Source organism: Leptosomus discolor, chromosome 3 (genome assembly GCF_034619465.1).
Source record: "Leptosomus discolor isolate bLepDis1 chromosome 3, bLepDis1.hap2, whole genome shotgun sequence".
NCBI lineage: Eukaryota > Metazoa > Chordata > Aves > Leptosomiformes > Leptosomidae > Leptosomus > Leptosomus discolor.
In genome coordinates, this window is record NC_141393.1 from 56,470,347 (window position 1) to 56,490,015 (window position 19,669).

The following is a 19,669-nucleotide window of genomic DNA, read 5'->3' on the forward strand; positions in this document are numbered from 1 at the left end:
TTTAAGAGAAAAAGGTTATCTCATACTATTGCATGATATTAGAATGTACTGTTTGCTGTTTGTGTTCTTCTGTTTACGTGGTGTCGTGACCAAACACTTCCAAAGGTAGGAACTCTGCCTGGCCTAACTGGCAAATGCAGTAGCGTGGCTCACAGAAATGACAGTAGATGCTCAGTGTTGAAAAGAGAACATGTTGTTTCACAGCTGGCAACTGGGGAGGAAATCTGCTGCATTACATTCCTGAACCACATTTTCTGACAGTTCTGAAACAGAATTCATCCAAGGAAATTAAAAGCTGTAATTGTTCCTACATAGTAAAAGTAACTGAGCTGAGGAAGTTTTCTAGAGTCACAGATTTTTTTTTTCAGAGTGGATTGTACTTTAAGGAAAGATACCAGAGACAGAAAAAGCATTCCTATCTCCGAGAAATTTTGGTAAGTTGAATCCCATTTATGCCTAAACTGGTTGGTGAGAAGAAATACCTGTGAAACAATAACCTTTGTCTGGCTGGTGCCAGAAAGTGCTATGTTTAGTGCATCAAATTATAACCAATTTAATCCAACAGCATGAAATATGTCAGATGCATCAAGCCATTTGAGAGTAAGTACAACAATCACTTGTTACACAAATTCATCAACTAAATGAACTGTGACTCACAATAGAAATAAATAATAATCAGAAAATAACTATGCACTAAGAAAACACAGTCCAGTATGAAAACGTTTAGTTAGTTCTATGCTGCATCTCTCAACTCTTCTGTTCTTATATGAACAGATTTAGCACAAGAAAGAATATGTCCATTTTTAAGGGGCTGTGTTTTTTTTAATGTCACTGATTTAGGGGTTTTGTTGAGCAGGGAAGCCACAGCTGTTGCTAAGCCTATTTGATAGCCATATATCTCATAGTTAGAGCTGTAAATAACTGTATTTTATGAAGTAATGTTTAGACAGTTACATATCCCTTATAACTGTAATGTAGCACACAACACAAAGCTATTTGAAGACAAGTGTTAAAAATGGAAACTGCTCCCTGTCCTCCAGCATTTCCATTCAGTGTTAAAGAAACCTCATTCCTTAATTCTTATCTCCATGCCCAGATGAAAAGCATGGTATGAGTGTTTCCATATCAAACACAGGGTTGGTTTTATTTTTTTTTCCTCCATGATGCAACTTATCAGACAGCAAGAGAACCAGAGTCCTTCAGAAATAATAACTGAACATAATACAAAAATGTTACTTTCTGAGATGTAATGGATTTATGGAGTTCAGAGCTTTTCAAGTGATGGCTTGCATATATGATAGAGCATTAATTACAAACAGAAGTGTGGTAAGAAATACATGGAAACAGGAGTAAGTGACTGAATTTTGGGGAATGGTTGTAGGAAGAGTAATTTTAACCATCTAAATCGCAAAATCCTACATACTGGGGAATTTGTAGCTCTTTATCAACATTTACAAAAATGGGTTGGCAAGAAAGCTTGTGTGCCTTTTACTGGATTTCATCCTGCAGCAGTTCTTTAAAGCAAAGCAAACACCATGGTATCTGATAAGGAAACTGCTTTTCTCTTTGAAAGCGTTAGAACTGTTTTTCATATTAAACACATACATAAACCCAGTCTGATGATGAGTGACTCGGGAACTTAATTCCTCCCTACTTTTAACTCTCTTTTTTTTAGTCTAGATATACTATCCACTCTTTTCACCCATCACAGAAAGGATGTAGATAAAAACTTCACAAGTCAGGCAAAAAGAGGAAAAAAAAAAACAACAGAAAAACCCCAACATCCCCAACCCCACCTCCAGTCCCTGGAGGTCTTGCTACCAACAGTACTATTTTTGGAAGAAACAGAAAAATCAAATGTTTCTCACCTAAGTTACCTTACATTCTGTTACTAAAAGTATGACGAACTGCCCACTACTCAGAGACACTAATTCAGAAGCAATGACCAAAAATGTTCGTTCCTCTCTGCCTGAACAGGTCATCAAGGCCTTCCTCTCAAACAAAAAAACAAGCAATAGAAATTTGTGGATCTCTGCTCAGCACACAAACTTTCACCTAAATGAAGACGACCAAAGCAAACACACCATATTAAAAAAAAAAAAAAAAATTATTTGTTACTTACCATTATATTTTTCTTATGACGTTTTTCTTTAATATGCTTGTGAGCTCCCTGGATATTTTCAATGTGAACTAAGCAGAGCTTGCATAGATACTGACAATTAGTGTATTCTGGGGAGCGCTGAGGAAAAATAGCCATAGATTAAAAGAAAACGTTTCTGCCAATACACAATTCTTTGAATAACAAATTGTATTCAACAATTATGTAACAGTTGTCAAGGTGCTCTGCAAACATTAAGTAATCTTCAAAAAACGCAGCAGAAATGGATTTTTACCCATGAGACAAGTGAGGAAAGCGAGGAAAGGAAGTGAGGTGACTTTAGTATTACACTTCTCAGTAAATTTTAGTGAGGCAAGATTAAGACTGAAGAGTTTATGCCTCTTAAGGCTGACCTAAAGGCCAGCAAGCCATTCCCTTGTCAGCTCAACCTTTTAATAACTATGGATTTGTTAAATCTCAGCAACTATCCTCCCTTCTCGGATGAGAAAATGGGAAGTATTCATCATATTATCTAGTATACATGTTATGACAGATGGTGTTGTTGTTTGGCTAGCATATTCACAGCGTACTGTGCAAGTACTGCATTTTTTGTTCTATTAAAAAGGGTGCGGCTGGCGAACAAGGAGGAAGTTAGCCAGTTTCTGACTTGCTAATGACTATAGTCTGGGTAAGGCAAGAGGCATCCTCTGACAAGGGGTAGGATTATTCCATTTTGATGAATAGTTTGGGATGCTCAGAATTGGAGAAACTCACAGAACAAGTATCTTTTTGTACAGACAGGCTGGGAGAGATGGAGTATACACATGGACAGCTGCCACCTGGGAGACCCTTGAGAGTCTGCAAGAAGCAGCCAAGCCTCGGGAGATGATGGGGTAGGAGGAATCATTATTTTGCTAGGGTCCAAGAGGGGATACTGTGGAGTTTATTCAACCAGGAAACCACTGAGAACTACTAGACAAAAAGGCAGAAAGGACCACCTCTGCAAAGGCCTGTTCACAAATACTTCATTTTAATCTGTCTCAACCTGCACTTGTACTTTATTGCTCTAATAAAACAAGCCATAGAGATCAGAAACCTTTTGATATACTCTCTGCAAAGACAGAAGGGCCCCAACAAAAAGCCTTAGTTTTTCTCCAGACTTGTTAGCATTTTTCCAATAACTGCTATCAGTTATAACTGGGAGAGAAAAAACCCTACTTAAGATTTTCATCCTAATTCTAATACCATCTATATTTACTAAAACCGAAAAGTATACCGAAACCACCAGATGTTTAAACGGTGACACAACAATGAATGAATGAACAGAGAACACCATTTTAAGACACTAAGGTGGACTACAGATCAGTTAAGTTTAACTGACTATACGGAAACCTAAACCACTGCTAAATTTGGGTAAGTTTTTCCACTTACTGAGTTCGATCTTTTGCTTTTAGGGAAAAAAAAAAAAAAAAAGGGTCTGATACTCTCCAACTGCAGCATAAGTATTAATTTGAAATAACATGGTCATTGCACTTTTATTACTAATTCTCTCTATCCTTATTTTCTATGAGGCAGATACCTAGTAAGATGAAATTAAACACTCATTTGGAAAACAACTTATAGACAGTGACACTTGGCTAGCTCTGAAGATTCAAGTATTCAGTACCTGATGACTGAAGTACATCAAAAATATTTCACCACTCTTCTAAAACAGAATGAATATCAGCAATAATATTTTTTTTTAATTTGGTATTTCTTTACAATACTGATCTGCAGTATTATGTCAACAGATGTTGCCAGAACGGCTGAATCATGTAACACCTTTTATTTTGTCTTTATTGCAAAGCCAACACCCTATTGCTGCTAAAAAAGCAGAGATCCTAAACACAAACACTGTATTTGAGACAGACGAAGTCAGCTTTCCTCAGGTGAAACTGCACGTCTAATTTTGGATACCAGTTATGTGGGGGATGCCTACAGAAAACCAAGAAGAACGAACCCCTAAGACTGAAGAACAAAGAGTGAGTCTAAGGAAGGTAAGACTGCAGGAATGGTAACGATCGTCAAATGTGTAGAAAGTTGCTGAAAAAAGTAATAAACTTATGTTTATTTTCCTAGGATATCATATAAGGGAATTAAAAGCTAGAAGAGATACTTACATTAGACATTAAGAAAAACTTCTGGGTTACCAATATTGACTTCAAAATTTGTTTCACTGGAGATAATATTAAGAACAGTTTAGATGAACATTTTTAAGGAGTCATCTTCAATACAGGTAACTCGACGTGGTGGAAGGCTAATATACTGAAGATAGCAGAAGGTTCCTTTGATCTGGACGAGGGGATCAAGTAGATCAAGTACACCCTCAGTAAGTTTGCAGACAACACCAAGTTGGGCAGGAGTGCTGATCTGCTTGAGTGAAGGGAGGCTCTTCAGAGGCACCTGGACAGACCAGATCAATGTACTGAGGCCAATGGTATATGAGATTTAACAAGGCCAATTGCTGGGTCCTGCACTTGCGTCACAACAACCCCATGCAGAGCTACAGGCTTGGGGATGAGTGGCTGGAAAGCTGCCCAGAAGAAAAGGACCTGGGGGTGTTGGTCGACAGCCGGCTGAACATGAGCCAGCAGTGTGCCCAGGTGGCCAAGAAGGCCAACAGCATCCTGGCCTGTATCAGAAATAGTGTGGCCAGCAGGAGTGGGGAGGTGATTGTGGCCCTGTACTCGGCACTGGTGAGGCTGCACCTTGAGTACTGTGAGCAGTTTTGGGCCCCTCCCTACAAGAAAGACACTGAGGCGCTGGAGTGTATCCAGAGAAGGGCAACGAAGCTGGTGAAGGGTCTAGAGAACAGGTCTTATGAGAAGTGGCTGAGGGAACTGGGATCTTTGGTCTGGAGAAGTTGCACCAGTGGAGGTATAAATGAGATACTAGGAAAAATTTCTTCACTGAAAGGGTTGTCAAGCATTTGAACAGGCTGCCGAGCGAAGTGGTTAAGTGACCATCCCGGGAGGTATTTAAAAGACGTGTGGATGTGGTGCTTAGGGACATGGCTTAGTGGCGGACTTGGCAGTGCTGGGTTAACAGTTGGACTTGATGGTCTTAAAGGTCTTTTCCACCCTAAATGATTCTATGATTCCATGATCTTGTTTTCTGAGTTTCCAAGTAACCAGTTTCTAGAAAATCTTAGGTAAGTAATGGAACTGTAGACGTTTAGGTCTGCAGAATTAAAAATTACTGTTCTACACAGGCTACACGTGCCACAAAAGGAACACCAAGTTTCCTATCCGTATCACCTGCCATGATGAATGACTAGTCAACCACTAGGGATTAATACCTTAAATTACTAAAGTGATTCATTATAAAGAAGAACGAAACAGAGGCAACTGGCTCTCACAGAAATACCACCCAACCAGAAATATGTGATGATAATGAAAGAAGACACCCAATTCCTTTTTCATGTGATAAATAACTCAACCTACTTTCTCAAGTCGGGAGATATAATCTCTTTCCAGACGTTCTTCAGCTTGTTTCAATCCTAGTTGCTGTTCAACTGTCAGATTAGATTCATCAATAACAGCAGTGTTTTCTAAATAATCAGCTTCCAAAGTATGTTCTTTAGTTGATTCAGAATTCTTTATTTTACCTAGAGAAAGAAACAGTGATTTTCTTCAGAGTAACTCAGGACAGGAAAAGTGGAAGTTCAGTACGGAGCATTTAAGAGCATCTCACTAAGGAGCCAGACACAAATTAGAGCTACGAAGCCTGGCCAAAATCACCTCAGACATTAGAATCTTGCCAGTATTTTGCAGAGCCTTCAGAGACTAGCCTGCTACTAAGAATGCTATCAAAAAGAGGGGAGGAAAAAAAAAAAAGGTAGATTCATTTTGTGTTTCAGTCATAACTTCACAGTCTCTATTTAAAGTTCTTCAAGGCAAGAAAGGGTTTTTTTGTATTATGCAGAACAGAGTACGTGAGATCCTGATGCTCTACTATAACAGAAATAAGAACTATTAGGCTTAAATTTTTTTACACAACACATTTTGTTAAGGAAACAGTCATAGAAGCGCCTTAAAGACATTCACCCAAATGATCTTTTACAGCCAGTCATCAGGCATTTCAACCTCTCAACTTAGAAGGCTGCTGGAGTTACGTCTGAACACAGTGCGACACCTTGCCGCCCATGGCTAGCAACCACAGCGCTATGGAACGCTGCTGCTCACAAACATGCAGGTCAATTCCGAAAGACCAGTTCCTCCAGATGCCTATGAATTGTTCATAGTCCACTCATCTGTACAAACATCTACATCTTAAATTATTCCAGTAGCTTTTACATCAGCAAAAACGAGGGTTGTTTGTGTTTTGGGTTTCTTCCTTTCTCTTTTTCTTTCCTTTCAAATGAGATCTGTGCCCCAAGACAAAGAATCAAAACTGAGCAAGTTTTCAAGTCCTCATTTCTCAGTGACAGATGGTCCCTACAGTACATGACGGAGGTCTACAAAGAGCTGACTGATCACAGGATGCTGCCATTTCAACTTGGTTTTCCTGTTAAATTTTATTAAGATAGCTAAGATGCACTTTAATATTTTCCTAGTATTTCCATACAAGCAACGGCTGTAGCTGTTGCAATAGTGAGAAATACTTCAAACAGACGGTCTGCACTGGCACTCTGCCTTAAAACAGCACTTGTATTAGAAAAAAATGCATTCTGAAAAAGTGTGACAAATCCTGAACTCAGGATTCAGTTAACCTGAAGTGAGACAAAGCCTGATCCATATGTTGAATTCTGAAGTTGAAAAATATGTGTAAGAACTGAACACTCATAAGGGTAACTACTGATGGACAGTATGTATTTCAGAGCCCCCTAAATCAAAAAGACATCTGCCAAAACGTATTTTAAACATTTTTAGTAACAAAGACAGCACAACAATCAAAGAAAAAAGGTAACTGTTTTCCCCCTACCCATTAAAAGAAAACAAACCCACAAACTTTTCTTGCAGATTTTTCCCCTGATCTTTCTGAAAAGCAGTAATAGCTGGCATTTCCGTAAGTGGCAATGATACTATGAAGGGTTCTCCCCTCCCAAGATACTATATTCACAAAATTGCTTGAAACCCACGCACACTAAGTACCTTGCAAAGATATTTAGGTCTTAGGCACGAGAAAAAAGGACATCTATTATTATAATCTTTTATGCTTTAAGTAATATGCTTGTATTAACAGTATGTTCTCTCTAAATGCAATCAGCAACTTACTCTATGTGAAAAAAAAAATGCAAACAGAAACATTTCAAAGCCTATTTCAGATTGTTAACAATTTTACCAGAAGAAAATTGAATAAAGTAGAGTTGAATAGTACTCACTAAAGTCGTCAGGCTTATGTTCCATTTTTCTTTGATCTGAAGCAGTCTTACCAGGATCACCACTCTGATCAACACTAGTCTTCAAAGTATGAACTCCCAGTGGATTTTCTGACACCAGTTTCCCTTTCTGTGTAGCTGTTAAGCTTTCCGCACTGACCCCATTCCCTGAAACATGGGAGCCTGAAAAGTTTTCTCCCACTGATTGCGCTTTTGTCTGTTTCAGGTTTTCCACTGTTGATGATAAATTAGAAAATTTTTTTGCTTTTCCATGACTTCGATCCTGAACATTTGACCCCATATCTTTAGTTCCAGGAATACAACTATTTACTTTGCATGATTTATTTTCTCCTTGTTTTTCAGAAGAAACATCATTTTGTTTACTTTTTTTGCTGCTATTCCCACTTGGAGAACTTCTCCCAACATCCTTCACAGATTTGTCATTTCTATTATGTTTATAATTTTGATTATTTGTAACTTTGACTGCTTTGCCTTCCTCACAGACAAGACGGACAGACTTCCTCGGGTCATGATTCCCATTCTTTGAGCTCTTGGCCTCTTCCATTATAGTGAAGACCTGCTTCTCCTGTCTCTTGAGACCACTTGAAGTGCAATTCTTCAGCAATTTGCAGTTGATTTTAAATCCACTGTGTAGGCAAGGATAGTAGCTGATTGTCTACTGAAGAAATAATGATAGACATTTTTAAACTGAAGGAAAAATAGCAAAGCTCTATGTAGACAATGCATTAAAATAAACCTCTCTAAAGAAAAGTGTAACTACAAATTATTACAGGAAGCATGTTCCCCCCACAGGGGGGGGATTTTGATCATCTTGACTTCTATTTAAAAGAGGAGGGGACATGAAGAGGCAAAAAATTGCAGAACATGGTAAAAAACACTCAGTGATAAACCTGCCAACAGCTTGCTTTTTTCTTTCCTTCCTATTTTTGGCTTTCTGAAAACAACAACAACAACAACAAAACAAAAACAAAGAAAAAACCAAGAACCAAGATGTCTGCAACTACACTTGGGGGGGGTAATTAACACATCTGAAAAATACCACTCAATAAACATACAGCTCCAATTATCTACTAGAGAAAACTAATTCAGTTTCCAGCAACCATGCTCCATTTTATTAACTGATTTTAAAAAAAAAAAAGTTATTTAGAGCTACGAAGTATTAATAATAAACCTGACCTAACACCTGTATCCACAAATACTTAAGCATGTTTCTGACACATATAATTCTCATGTAAGTTAATTGCCATCAATTAAGTAAGATTTTGCTTAGTCAAAAAAACACAAATAGTAACTATTTTTTTTCAGCTGCAGATTAACTTACCTAAACCTTAGTCCTTTAGGTGGTATATCATCTGAGCTTTATGTTAGAGACAACTCAAAGGTTGTTTTTCCAATGGGAAGCTAAGCATGAATAAATGGGTCTGTTGGTAAGGAATTAGTCTTACAGAAAACAAAGGGGGAATATGTAACAAGAACATGGATTATTTTTTTTAAATAACTGTAAGAGAGCAGTAAAAAATAATGAGAATAAAGTATTACAGAGAAGAAAATGAATTTTGTAAAACCACAGCAAGATACGGACTTTGGAGTTTTTCTCTTTCCTGTCCAGCTATATATTTGGTACGTAATCCATGGAAATGTCTGGGTTTTAGAGAACCCATCAAAATAAGTAGCTTATCATTTAGTGAAGAAAAGGAATAATAGAAAAGTCAATGAATTACAACTATTAGAAGTATCACAGTATACTTTCATATTAATAAGAACCAGAAGGAAGGATCAGATCAAAATGTCCAGTTAAAAAAAAAAAAAAAAACTAAAAATCTTCCTGAATATTATCAGTACAAAGGACAGTGATTTTTTTTTTTCAGGCTATATAATGTAGTTACTATCTCTCTCTCACTTTAGAGACACAAATCAGAAAATACTTCAGGACACAAAGCACATACTAAAACCAGTTATCTTAAGCCCCTACTGACATAACTGAAAAATACATTTTATCTTTCAAAAATGAAAATCAAACAAACAGAACCCACAAGAATTTTCATGAAGTCAATGTTAGCATCAGTCTTCAGTAAAATATAAAACTTGAAAAAGAAAAAAACCCTCTGCATTCCTAAATTCATTCCAAGGGCTAAGCATTTTATCTCACAAATACTCTTAGTTAATATTACAACTATTTTCTACTAAACACTGATTACACCTGGCTCTTACTTCTAGACCAAAAGTCAAAGACCAAAAATCAAAAAGATTAAAATAGTATTTGCCTTCGGATTGTAGTCAGTCTTTCCTATAGCAACTCTTATTAGCTCGGCAGCAAGAACTACTGCCCACCTGTACCAGCACTGCCCAAGCTTCAGCGTGTAAGAGCAGCCCAAGGACCCCACAGGTTGGCTGAACTACTCTAGTCCCTGACCACCAGTATAAAGCACTGTTCTATAGACCGGTGAGATGTTATAGCTATGTACATGATGTCTTTAAACTGTACTCTACTGTGAATATTTTTTTACGTAACCAAAATAGAAAGGAGAGCAGGATTTTTCAAATTCTGAACTATTCCTTACATTTAGTTGCTCAGCCTGAAGGGGGGGGGAACAACAACAACAACAATAAAACCAACTCCCCACACATCAACTCCATGTTCATTCCCAGTTCATTGCTGACATCCGCATCACCCTTTAACTCTGGACTGGAGCACACCGAGGCCACACTTCCACGTCCACTGAAAAGCTGCGTAGATCAGCGCCAACTATGACAGGAGCAATAACACCCTTTCTCCAACCCCAGCTACTTACTCCCACTCCTCGGCTGCTCCCTCTCTTGTGCAGTGAACAAAACCAGAAAACCAATCCAGCTTAACATAAAGCTGGCACAAGGGATGAGGAGGAGCAGAAGCTGTTAATAACAAACAACTAGTAGGGTGGGGACAACTTCTCTTGGCACCACTTCCAGCTGAAAGCTACCGTGAAACTCCAGCATTGGAGGAAAAGTGGGGCTTCATTTTGCTCTGCTTTTTCTGTCAAATTTAGATTTGTATTTTGCAAGAAGGTTTTAAAAAAATCCACAAAAAATCTACTGTAGGCTCAAATGGTTTGATCTCATCTATTCAATAAAATACACAGTTATATATTCAAACAGAATATATAAGTTTTAATCAGATGTACAAAAGTGATGGGGAAAAAACAACCAAGGAAACTGCTAGTAAAAACTATAACTATTAAATTGAGTACTGTGATAACGTTACAGATTAAGAGAGTGAGTGTAAGAAAATGCAAGTAGTTAGGGTTAAAAAGCACAGACATATTCTTTAATCCTGAGAAAATAAAGATAGGTGATGAAATGTCATAAGACAAGAATATTTTGTACCAAAAAAAAAAAGTTAAAAGTTACACAATGAAATTCAGAACCTGAAATGCAAGTGCAATCATAACATTGTACTTTGGGACTTTTTTTTTTCCTTTTGCTCTTTAATACTGAAATGATTTAGCAAACAAAAAATACTCTAAACTGCTGTAACATACTCAATAGTAACCACATTATCATCTCACAAAGAACTGCAAAGTAAACCAACTAACGAAACTTAACATGAAAGCAGAAGAGACCACTAAACCCAAGACAGTCTCAAAAAGATCCCTCCTCCTCTGCCAGATATTGGCTATCTACACATGAGACAGGAGAGAGGTAAATGGGAGGAGGGAAAGGAGCGCCTCCGAAAAGAATAACATGGTTGGAAACAAAACATTGGAGTGGAGTGAATCAGTGCTGAGATGGCATCTTTCTAGAAACCTGGATGGCACGTCTTATTCACAAGCTCAGGCTCATACCAAATTGCCAGACCTGGAAGCAAAGAAGAATTTTCTCCCAGGCAGGCTGGCAACAAAGACAGTTTTTCACCTGCGCCTGCAAAGTGGGGTATGATTAACCTCCTCAAACCATTTCAGCATATTTCATTTATTCAACATCCTGGTGTTACAGGGGACTCCATTCCCCTGCTTTCTGAATGTACCGTGACAGTTAGTCCCTTGAAATCTAGCTGAGCTCTTGGATTTTTGTAGAAGAATAATCTGGCTGAAACGCAACAGCTTGAGGTTAGACAATATACCATCTGACCTCAAATTCTAGAAAATTATTAAGCCTATACATACCTACAACAATCAAATTAAAAATGTTTAAAGTCAGCTTCAATTTCATTACTGTAGAATTCATTTTAGGTTCACAAAATGAAGAAACGAGATTGTTTCACTTTCATTTCTGCCAGTTTCTTTTGCTTCCTCCTTCTCCCAGACTCCCGTTTGAAAATTCTGCATTTGAATTGCAAAAGCTCAGGGTAACAGGAGTTTTTCCAAACAGGAAAAAAAACAAACAAACCCACTTTCAAGAAGGTATCTCTACCCATTTGCCCTTCTACTCCTTCCTCTCTAGTTGTTCAGCTGTATTTAACTCTTTCAAAAGCATGCATTTTGGGTCAGACTTTGCCCTAACAGGGCCTCTTCAAAGATGAAGGCCAAGTTAAACTGTGAGCTCTTGCATTCTGAGTTGCTCCTTTGCAAAGCATTTCAGTTTTAATCATTTCATTAGCAGCAGAACTGAATACACCCGGCTTCCTATACATTAATTTTGTGCTCCTCTGTCACACTCCCAATCACAGCCCACTGCGCAAGGGAGGAGACATGCTACAGCTGAAGGACTACACATGCTGACTGGTTTTTTAGCTACTCCCTAAGAGGAAACTTAACTTCCACCTGCTTTTCCCTCAGCAGAGATCCCTCCCCTCTATTAAGGCATGATTTTTTTTTCCAGAAACATACAGAAACTCAATGATCTTTTGACATTACTTCAAATACATTCTAAAATTTGGGCCCAACTGGCTGAAATGTCCAAAATAACGACAAGAGTGTAGAAGAACAACTAAATGGAAATAGAACAGTCTCCTAAGTTTCGCTTCCCCAGGGAGTACTAGATTAAATATAAACAATAAAAGTACTACAAACAGAATTGTTATCACCCTCTTTCTATAAAGCACTCCCTCCTTTGAGATAGAGTGACCTGTATTTTATCTGAGATCTGCTTTTATCTGTCCCATTACGATTGTCCCTTAAGCTCGATCTCCCCAGCCAGCTTCCAACAGCAAGTGGGGTGATTAACCTCAGTCCCCCCTGCCCGATTACCAATATAGCTCAGCTAACTTCCTCAACAAAAATAAAAGGAAATTCAGCAAACAAAGGTTACAGCCACAGACAGGAACCAAAGGAAAAGGTTGTCTTCTGCACTCTGCTCAGACTGCAGCACAGGTAATGTCTCCAGACAGCCATAATGTGTTGGGGGAGTGTCTCTTTTCTGGACTGTTTATAGCCTTAGATCCCTTTTTGTGCCTGAGAACTTCTACAAATAATTCAAGCTTCTCCCATGTTCTATGCCAATAGTTTTAAAACACATTTATGTTTGTTTTATGATGAACCAGACATACCAGTACAAACTATTATCAACCCTCACGTTTCTCCAAACTACTTAAAACTATCAGAGATTACTGGTGACTAAAGCGCCTCAGGCTCCACCAGCAATAAACCCACAGGCATTCTTAGTAACAAACATAAGGGCTATACAGTGTTTCAGGTCTTCCTGTTTCTACAGGCTATAGAATTTAGGCTAACAAGCGTACTACTACCAAAACCTATCTAAAAGGAAGCCAGTGCAGTGCACACAAAATTTAACACACAAATCAGGGATGCAACAAAACCAGCACTCTGGGCTTAGTGAAGATACCTAACTCAGTAGGAAGCTCTGATGTATTGCAAACTTCTAAGGAGTGACATTAGACAAACAAGTGTGTGTGTGTACATACATATATTTTATATATACTTATATATATATATTAAAAAACATCACTGTAACAGGATTATATCTGAATTACAAAAGTACCAGAGAGTAACTGAAGGAACAGGAAAGGCTTTGCTTGCTATAAAACCTATGTAAGTGCAAATACCTTACAATTAAATTATGAAACGAGCAGAATATGCTGGATAGGAGATCCATGCAAGATGGGCTTGTTACGGATTATTCTCTCTTTGCATTGACACCTTCTGTCTTTTCTACAGCGTGGTATGACTCACAGAGAGGGTAAGAAACAGGCACGTCAACAAACGCTAAGAACTACCACTTTCTGAACCTACTACTGCTGATGACTCCCATTCCAAATACGGGAAAGCCATCCTCTCTGTCACACCAACTGCGTAACTAAGCTACAACGGCTTCCTTACCTCTGTATTTCATGTAAAGATTCCTAATGCTTCAGTAGGTTTTGGTTCTGATGCTAGGTTTTACTGTGACAGTCCTTTTAACATTTCACAACCAACTTAAGCAAGCACTGAAGCCAGACGAGGGGTACCACCTGCTTCAAATGTCGCTGTGTGCTGTAAGATACATGCTGTAACCAGATCAGGAAACTGATCCAAGGTAGCTCTAACTTTAAAAACAAACAAACACAACATTTGTACCAACACAGGAGAGTTGGCTGGAAAAAAAAAACAACGGTACAGCACTGCACAGGTTTAAAGCCTTGCAGAGGCTAAACTAGGTTCCAGAGGCCTGAACGCATCATGAAAATGGCCTAATTGGCAGCTATATATTTAAACTCAATTTATCCATCTTATTCTTAAACCTCTGTTTTTACTTGGCACTTACACTAAATAAAAATACAGCAGTACGTATTTGTGGCATAGAAGTTTATCTGGATCTTGTGTTCAAGCAATAGTGATCCCTTCGCCCAAACTCTAATCCTTGAGGAAGGGACAGCCTTTGAACTACTTCATACCAGTCATAAACTAGTTCACAAACTACAGCTAAAGCAAATGGATCTTCTACCAGTATCCTTACGCCTGCTTCACCAGGATCCAGCACTTTCACTACTGAAAGAAATACGCTGAAAAACACTACTTTGGAAAAATTGTCAAGAATACATCCATATAGTTGCTATATAGACTGCGTCACAACAATTTGTAACACAAAACTGATTTCAGACTCCCAAGTCAAGCTTTGCCTTTGCTTTCTAAAACCTGAAAGTTACTTCTTGCTGGAAATGGTATTTCATACATTAACACAAATAAAAAATTAAAACCTAAGAACATCTGATAAATTGGTTTTCTCCAAAGATCTGCCAAAACATTAGAACCAAAATCATGAAAACCAAGGATACAGTACAAGTACATACATATGTACGCATGCATCTTTGGTAAACAAAAAAAAATTAAAAATTTAGTTCTTTATGCATTGTTACTAAATTTAGGTAATACGTTTTTGGTAATTCTAAGTTAAAAGAGTTACAGATGTATCATTTATGTGCAAACAATATAGTCTTAATGTGCAAAAAGCATCATAAATGCTGACTTCCCCCAGATTGCTTCCATTCTGCAAATTAATCCACTAAGTAAATTGCGGGATCCTTCTTTCTATGAGTTTTCAGTACAATCCAGCACCAGTATTACATTATTTCATTAAGACAGGGACAAAAATAAAGTTAATCTAGTAGAAATACTTTGTAAAATCTCAAAAGCAAGCATTATGACTAGAAAACAGGATATACTCTCAGCTGGGCAAAATTTTGAACTGCCTTATGATATCAATATGAATACACAATCCAAAACAAGTACTCTGACAAGCAGATCGACAAGACATTCAAGAGGAGCTCTCCAGGGATATCGTGCTTTCAAGCAGGACACAGGGAAATCCTGCTCCTTTTTCTCTCTGTAGCAGCAACTCCCTTCAGAGGAAAAACGAGGTAAATGCCCTGCACCGTGCAGGTGCCCGATGGCATCTGGCAGTTTCTTTTCCTCTGCTAGTTGCGGTATGAAAGAAAAGTCCCAGCTGTCTCGGTGTAAGAACAGAACACAGAAGGAACTTTATAATACATCTGTACGTATCTTCTGGGAACATATCCCAATACGTATGTTCTGGGAAACAATAATTTCATCTCAAAATTAATTTTATGAAGGTATTTTCACTAAAGTAGAAAAAAGATTTAAAAAGCTCACTGCAAAAAGGAGACCTCTCACTCCTAATATAGTGTCTTCTGCCAGATACTGTAATTAAGTCATACTTCCATGGCTGGTTTACTTTTCTTGTCACGGAAATAATTATGTCATAACTATCTGGGGTTAGACTATCCAAAAAGCACGTACCGAAACTACGAGCACAAGTCAAACAAAACAGAAACAATGTGTATCCTCTATTTTCAAGCAAATGCAATGACTCTGGAATCCAGGGCACAGTGCTTAGGAAGCCAAGTGACATGGAGGTGGCATGAATATAAAAAAATTATTAGATTCATACTTGGGTATAGCGATCTTTTTAACATACTAATCCCTACCTTAGCCTAAACCCGATTATATCCTCTGCGTGTTACGAGCTTGTCCTCCTTTGATATACCCAGAAACAACCTTAAAAGCAAGAAGGCCTCAGGTAATATGACACATTCAGCCAACTACCAAATTGCAACATTATTGCAAAAGCAGAAAAGTCGTTCAGCTGTATTTGTATACAAGACAAGGCAACAAAAGAGCACAAGCACATAGGCGAAGGGATGCCCGTGTGTCATTTCAGGCACATCACAACCCACAGAAAAGGGAACCTCTGGCTTTGGCAAGGAATGGCAGAGGGGGGCATGGCTGGTGAGGACAACCTAGGACAGAGGGGCATCTCCTCGAGTGGCCTCACCTACTACAATGGTCTCTCCCCCGCCCCCCCAATATTTAATTCCACAGGGCGTGAGAACAACAAGCTGTGAGCTCCAGCCTGGCAGACCCCGGCGGGCTCGCAGCCGGGCACTGCCCTCGGGACGGCCAGCCGCCTGGATGTCGCCGTGCGGCCAGCCCCGGTTGCCCGCTGACCTTGGGGCCGCCCCCCACCCCCCGCCACCCCCCGGGCCATGACCGGCGCCCCCGACCGGGTGTGCGGGGCAGCCCCAGCGCCGCCCCCCTGCCCGGCCGCGGGGTCGGGAGGCCGGGATGGGCCGTCGAGGCGGGGCGCGGGCAGCACAGCCGGGGCAGGGCGGAGCTGGGGCGCCGCGGGCTGAGGCGGGGGGCGCCGGCGCGGACAGGCCCCCCTCGAGCCCGCCTCCCCCCGCCCCGCTCGAGGGGAGAGAGCAGAGCGCGCCCAGCCACCCCCACCCCTCGGGGTAGGCCCACAAAGCTGGGCGGGGCCCTCCCAGCCCCTGGAGCCCGGTACCTGGCTGCGGCGCTAGGGGTGCCGGGGCTGCGCCCCCGCCATGCCCGGCTCCAGCTGCTGGAGGCCCCGACGCCAGCGGCTCAGTCCGGCCCGGCCGCCATGTCAGCCGCGCCGCGCGATGCATTGTGGGGCGAGGGCGGGCGGGAGAGCCTCGAGGGCGGGCGGCGCTGCCGGGCGGGCGGACGGACGGACGGAGGGATATAGCCGGCCCGGCCCTGCCCGGATCTGCCTCGGTCCCCGGGGGGCTGCCGCTGCCCCTCAGAACTCCGCTGAGGTGGGGGGGGGCGCCCCCCTCACATCTCCCCCGGCGTTCAGGGCCTCCCTTCCCCAGTGCCACAGCAGGAAACGGAGATGCGGGAATAAGCAGCTCAGTTTTTTCATTAATCCCTCCCGCAGCCAGCCTATTTTTTTTCCATTTTTTCCCTCATTTTTCATCCCAGGCCTCTCCCCACACACGCTAGGCCACAGGCCCTGGGGAGCAGGGTTAGGGCCCGCCGGGAGGGTCTGCCCTACACCGCAGCCTGGGCCTGGTGTCCCCCCCCCCCTTCCTCTGCTGCCGACGCTGCCGTTCGGTAGAGAAGGGCGGGTGTGCTCCACACAAAGCAGCCTGTGGTAAACAGGGACGCTGGGGGGAAATGGCTCCCGGCTCCCTGACCTTGGCTATGAAGCTGGCCCCGGCTGCAGCTAGGGACAGCATCTTGGCCAGCCCACCCACTGGCAGTTTCTCAGGTCTCGGGGAGAGAAGAGCCGGCCCGCTTGGCTCTTGGCAGTGCTGGAGGGTGACCTAAAGGAATTGGCAAGTGCTTGTGTAAGGCAAATCTCTCTGTGATCTAGTACAATACTACCCCTTCTTGGCAGTGAAATGTCATGTTGTTGGCGCTTCCTAGGCCAGGCTAAGGCTAACCCAGGCTAAGGAGGCCTTTCCAGAAAAAAACGCTGCATAAAAAATTAATGTTGAACCACTACAGTGGTTCAAAGGACAGTATTAAAAATAATGTGAATAGTAGTGCTGGAAACGCTACCTCAGAGAGTCTATGTAGGTAAACAAAAGTTGCAAAATCTGTAATACTGGATTCTAGAAATACTGGCAAGAGGTACTTGTGAAGTCAGTCCGATCCTTGGAGCTAATCTGCTTTTTTGTGGTTCACCTGAAGTTCACATTTTATGAAATGAGGATTGGATAGCTCAGGGTATTGCTAATGGGATGTAGTGCAGAGCTTTCACCTTTAGGAACATGGCCCATCCAGCCCAGGTCAGCAGTGACAAATGACAGTGCTGCAAAGCTGTTTGGGGGACAGCTGAGGTTAGCTGGGTGGTGGTTTCAGTCCACTGCTGTTTGGCAAAGATTTTTATTAGGTTTAGTAGGCCAAAGAGTAAATTGCAGAAGTAACTAAATCATACTTGCTACTGGATACAGCCCTCCTAGATCAACATTTAGACATGCTAGTGGGCAAACACACAACAGTCTGGAAACCTGACTGGCATTTTTCCTGCAAGCTGAAATTTATTAGAGTGTATCAGATTTAGTTCAAATAGTTGGATAGATTTTAGCATGAAATGTTAGTGCAGTTTGGCTCTGAAAACTTGAATCATTAAAAAGCCAACAGTTTTTGACATCGTCTCTCTATGTGTGTATTCAGGAACAGGTCTTCTTTGCCGATGTTAGAGAATGTTTTATTGCAGGGAGCAATATAGAAACACGGCAGTAAAAGAGGAAGCTGAATTCTGCTGCCAGCTGGCCATTATTTAAAGAATTACCAATTCAGTGCCAGTGATCAAAATCTTTCAGATTCTGGGCTCAGTTTGCAGGAGAAAATATAATTTTGAAAGCCACTAAATTTTATCTAGAAATCAGAGACAATAATCATCAAGCTTAGGAAGCAGATTTTATAAAGTCCCTTTCCAGAGCAAAACTTTGCTTGTTTGTTGCAGTATGATGCCTCATTTTTAGCCCCACACCCGACCTACTATAACATTATGCCTCAAAAAGTGTAAAACTGTATTGTAGATTTCTTCTTAATTTTCTGACCAAAAAAATGTTATGCAAAGTTATTTTCAGTGTTGGAATGATTTTTTTTTCCAATTATTTTTAGGATTTACTAGGTTTTTAAATTTTGTTTGAATGAATATACTATATTAAAGCCATATTCTCTGTGTCCAGCTGTGTCTGAAGAAACCCTAAAGCTTCTTAGATGATTTATTTATAAAATAAGGACATCATACTTGACTTCATCTAAAGGACAGGTTCTTGGCCAATATTACAGCCAGGAAAGTATAAAGATCGCACTTAGCTGTGAAGATTAGAACTTCGGATTCTTAGCATGGTGTATCTTCCCCTTAGTGTGGCAGAAGAGTCGCCATCTATATATTATGTAGCATATTGCATTATTTCTTGATGCTGGATGTCTACTTAAGCTGAAATACATAAAAACATGAAAAATCTGACACGTTTAAAAATTATAATCAGATTTTTCAACTAGTTATTCATGGCTTCTTTACTTACAGTAATGCCACTTATGTTTGAATTATCTAACCAAATTTAATCAAGATGTCAAAGATCTACCAAAACACCGTTAAAAAAGACGATCACAAAGTGAGATTACAAAATGTAATCTGCTCTTCAAAAGATAGATTTCCAATATGCCTTGGATGTGCTACTTAATTGTTTTCTGTAAATCACTACATTTGGCTTTTCTTTGCCAGGAATTATCAGAATCATAGGCACGGAGGACCAGTTTTTCGGTCCAAGAAGAAATCAATGACCATCAAATGCTTTCTGTTGCTGTTACTTTATATATACAAACCCTTTTCTTCCAGCAGGTGTTATAGCAAACTGAACAAATGGCTATTATTTTCTTGCAGGCAACCCAAGAATGGCATCAGTACCCTGAAGCAGTGGTTTGGCTTTGTAGATCTGAAAGCTTTGGTACCAAATTGAATTCCTGATGCTTAATGCCTCTTTCTTGCTTAAAAAC

The 19,669-nt window shown here is 40.4% G+C and overlaps 1 protein-coding gene across 1 annotated transcript in view; it reads right to left on the minus strand.

The window, feature by feature from the left end:
- The window catches only part of TUT4 (terminal uridylyl transferase 4), a 40,395-nt gene extending 32,373 nt beyond the window's left edge, over positions 1-8,022 (minus strand). The window contains exons 1-3 of the mRNA XM_086463207.1: positions 7,461-8,022; positions 5,581-5,744; positions 2,123-2,239 (exon numbers count right to left, since the gene is read on the minus strand). Of these exons, the coding sequence (XP_086319333.1) occupies positions 2,123-2,239; positions 5,581-5,744; positions 7,461-8,022 (843 nt within the window). The remainder of the gene's footprint in view (positions 1-2,122; positions 2,240-5,580; positions 5,745-7,460) is intronic.
- Between the last annotated feature and the right edge of the window lie 11,647 nt (positions 8,023-19,669).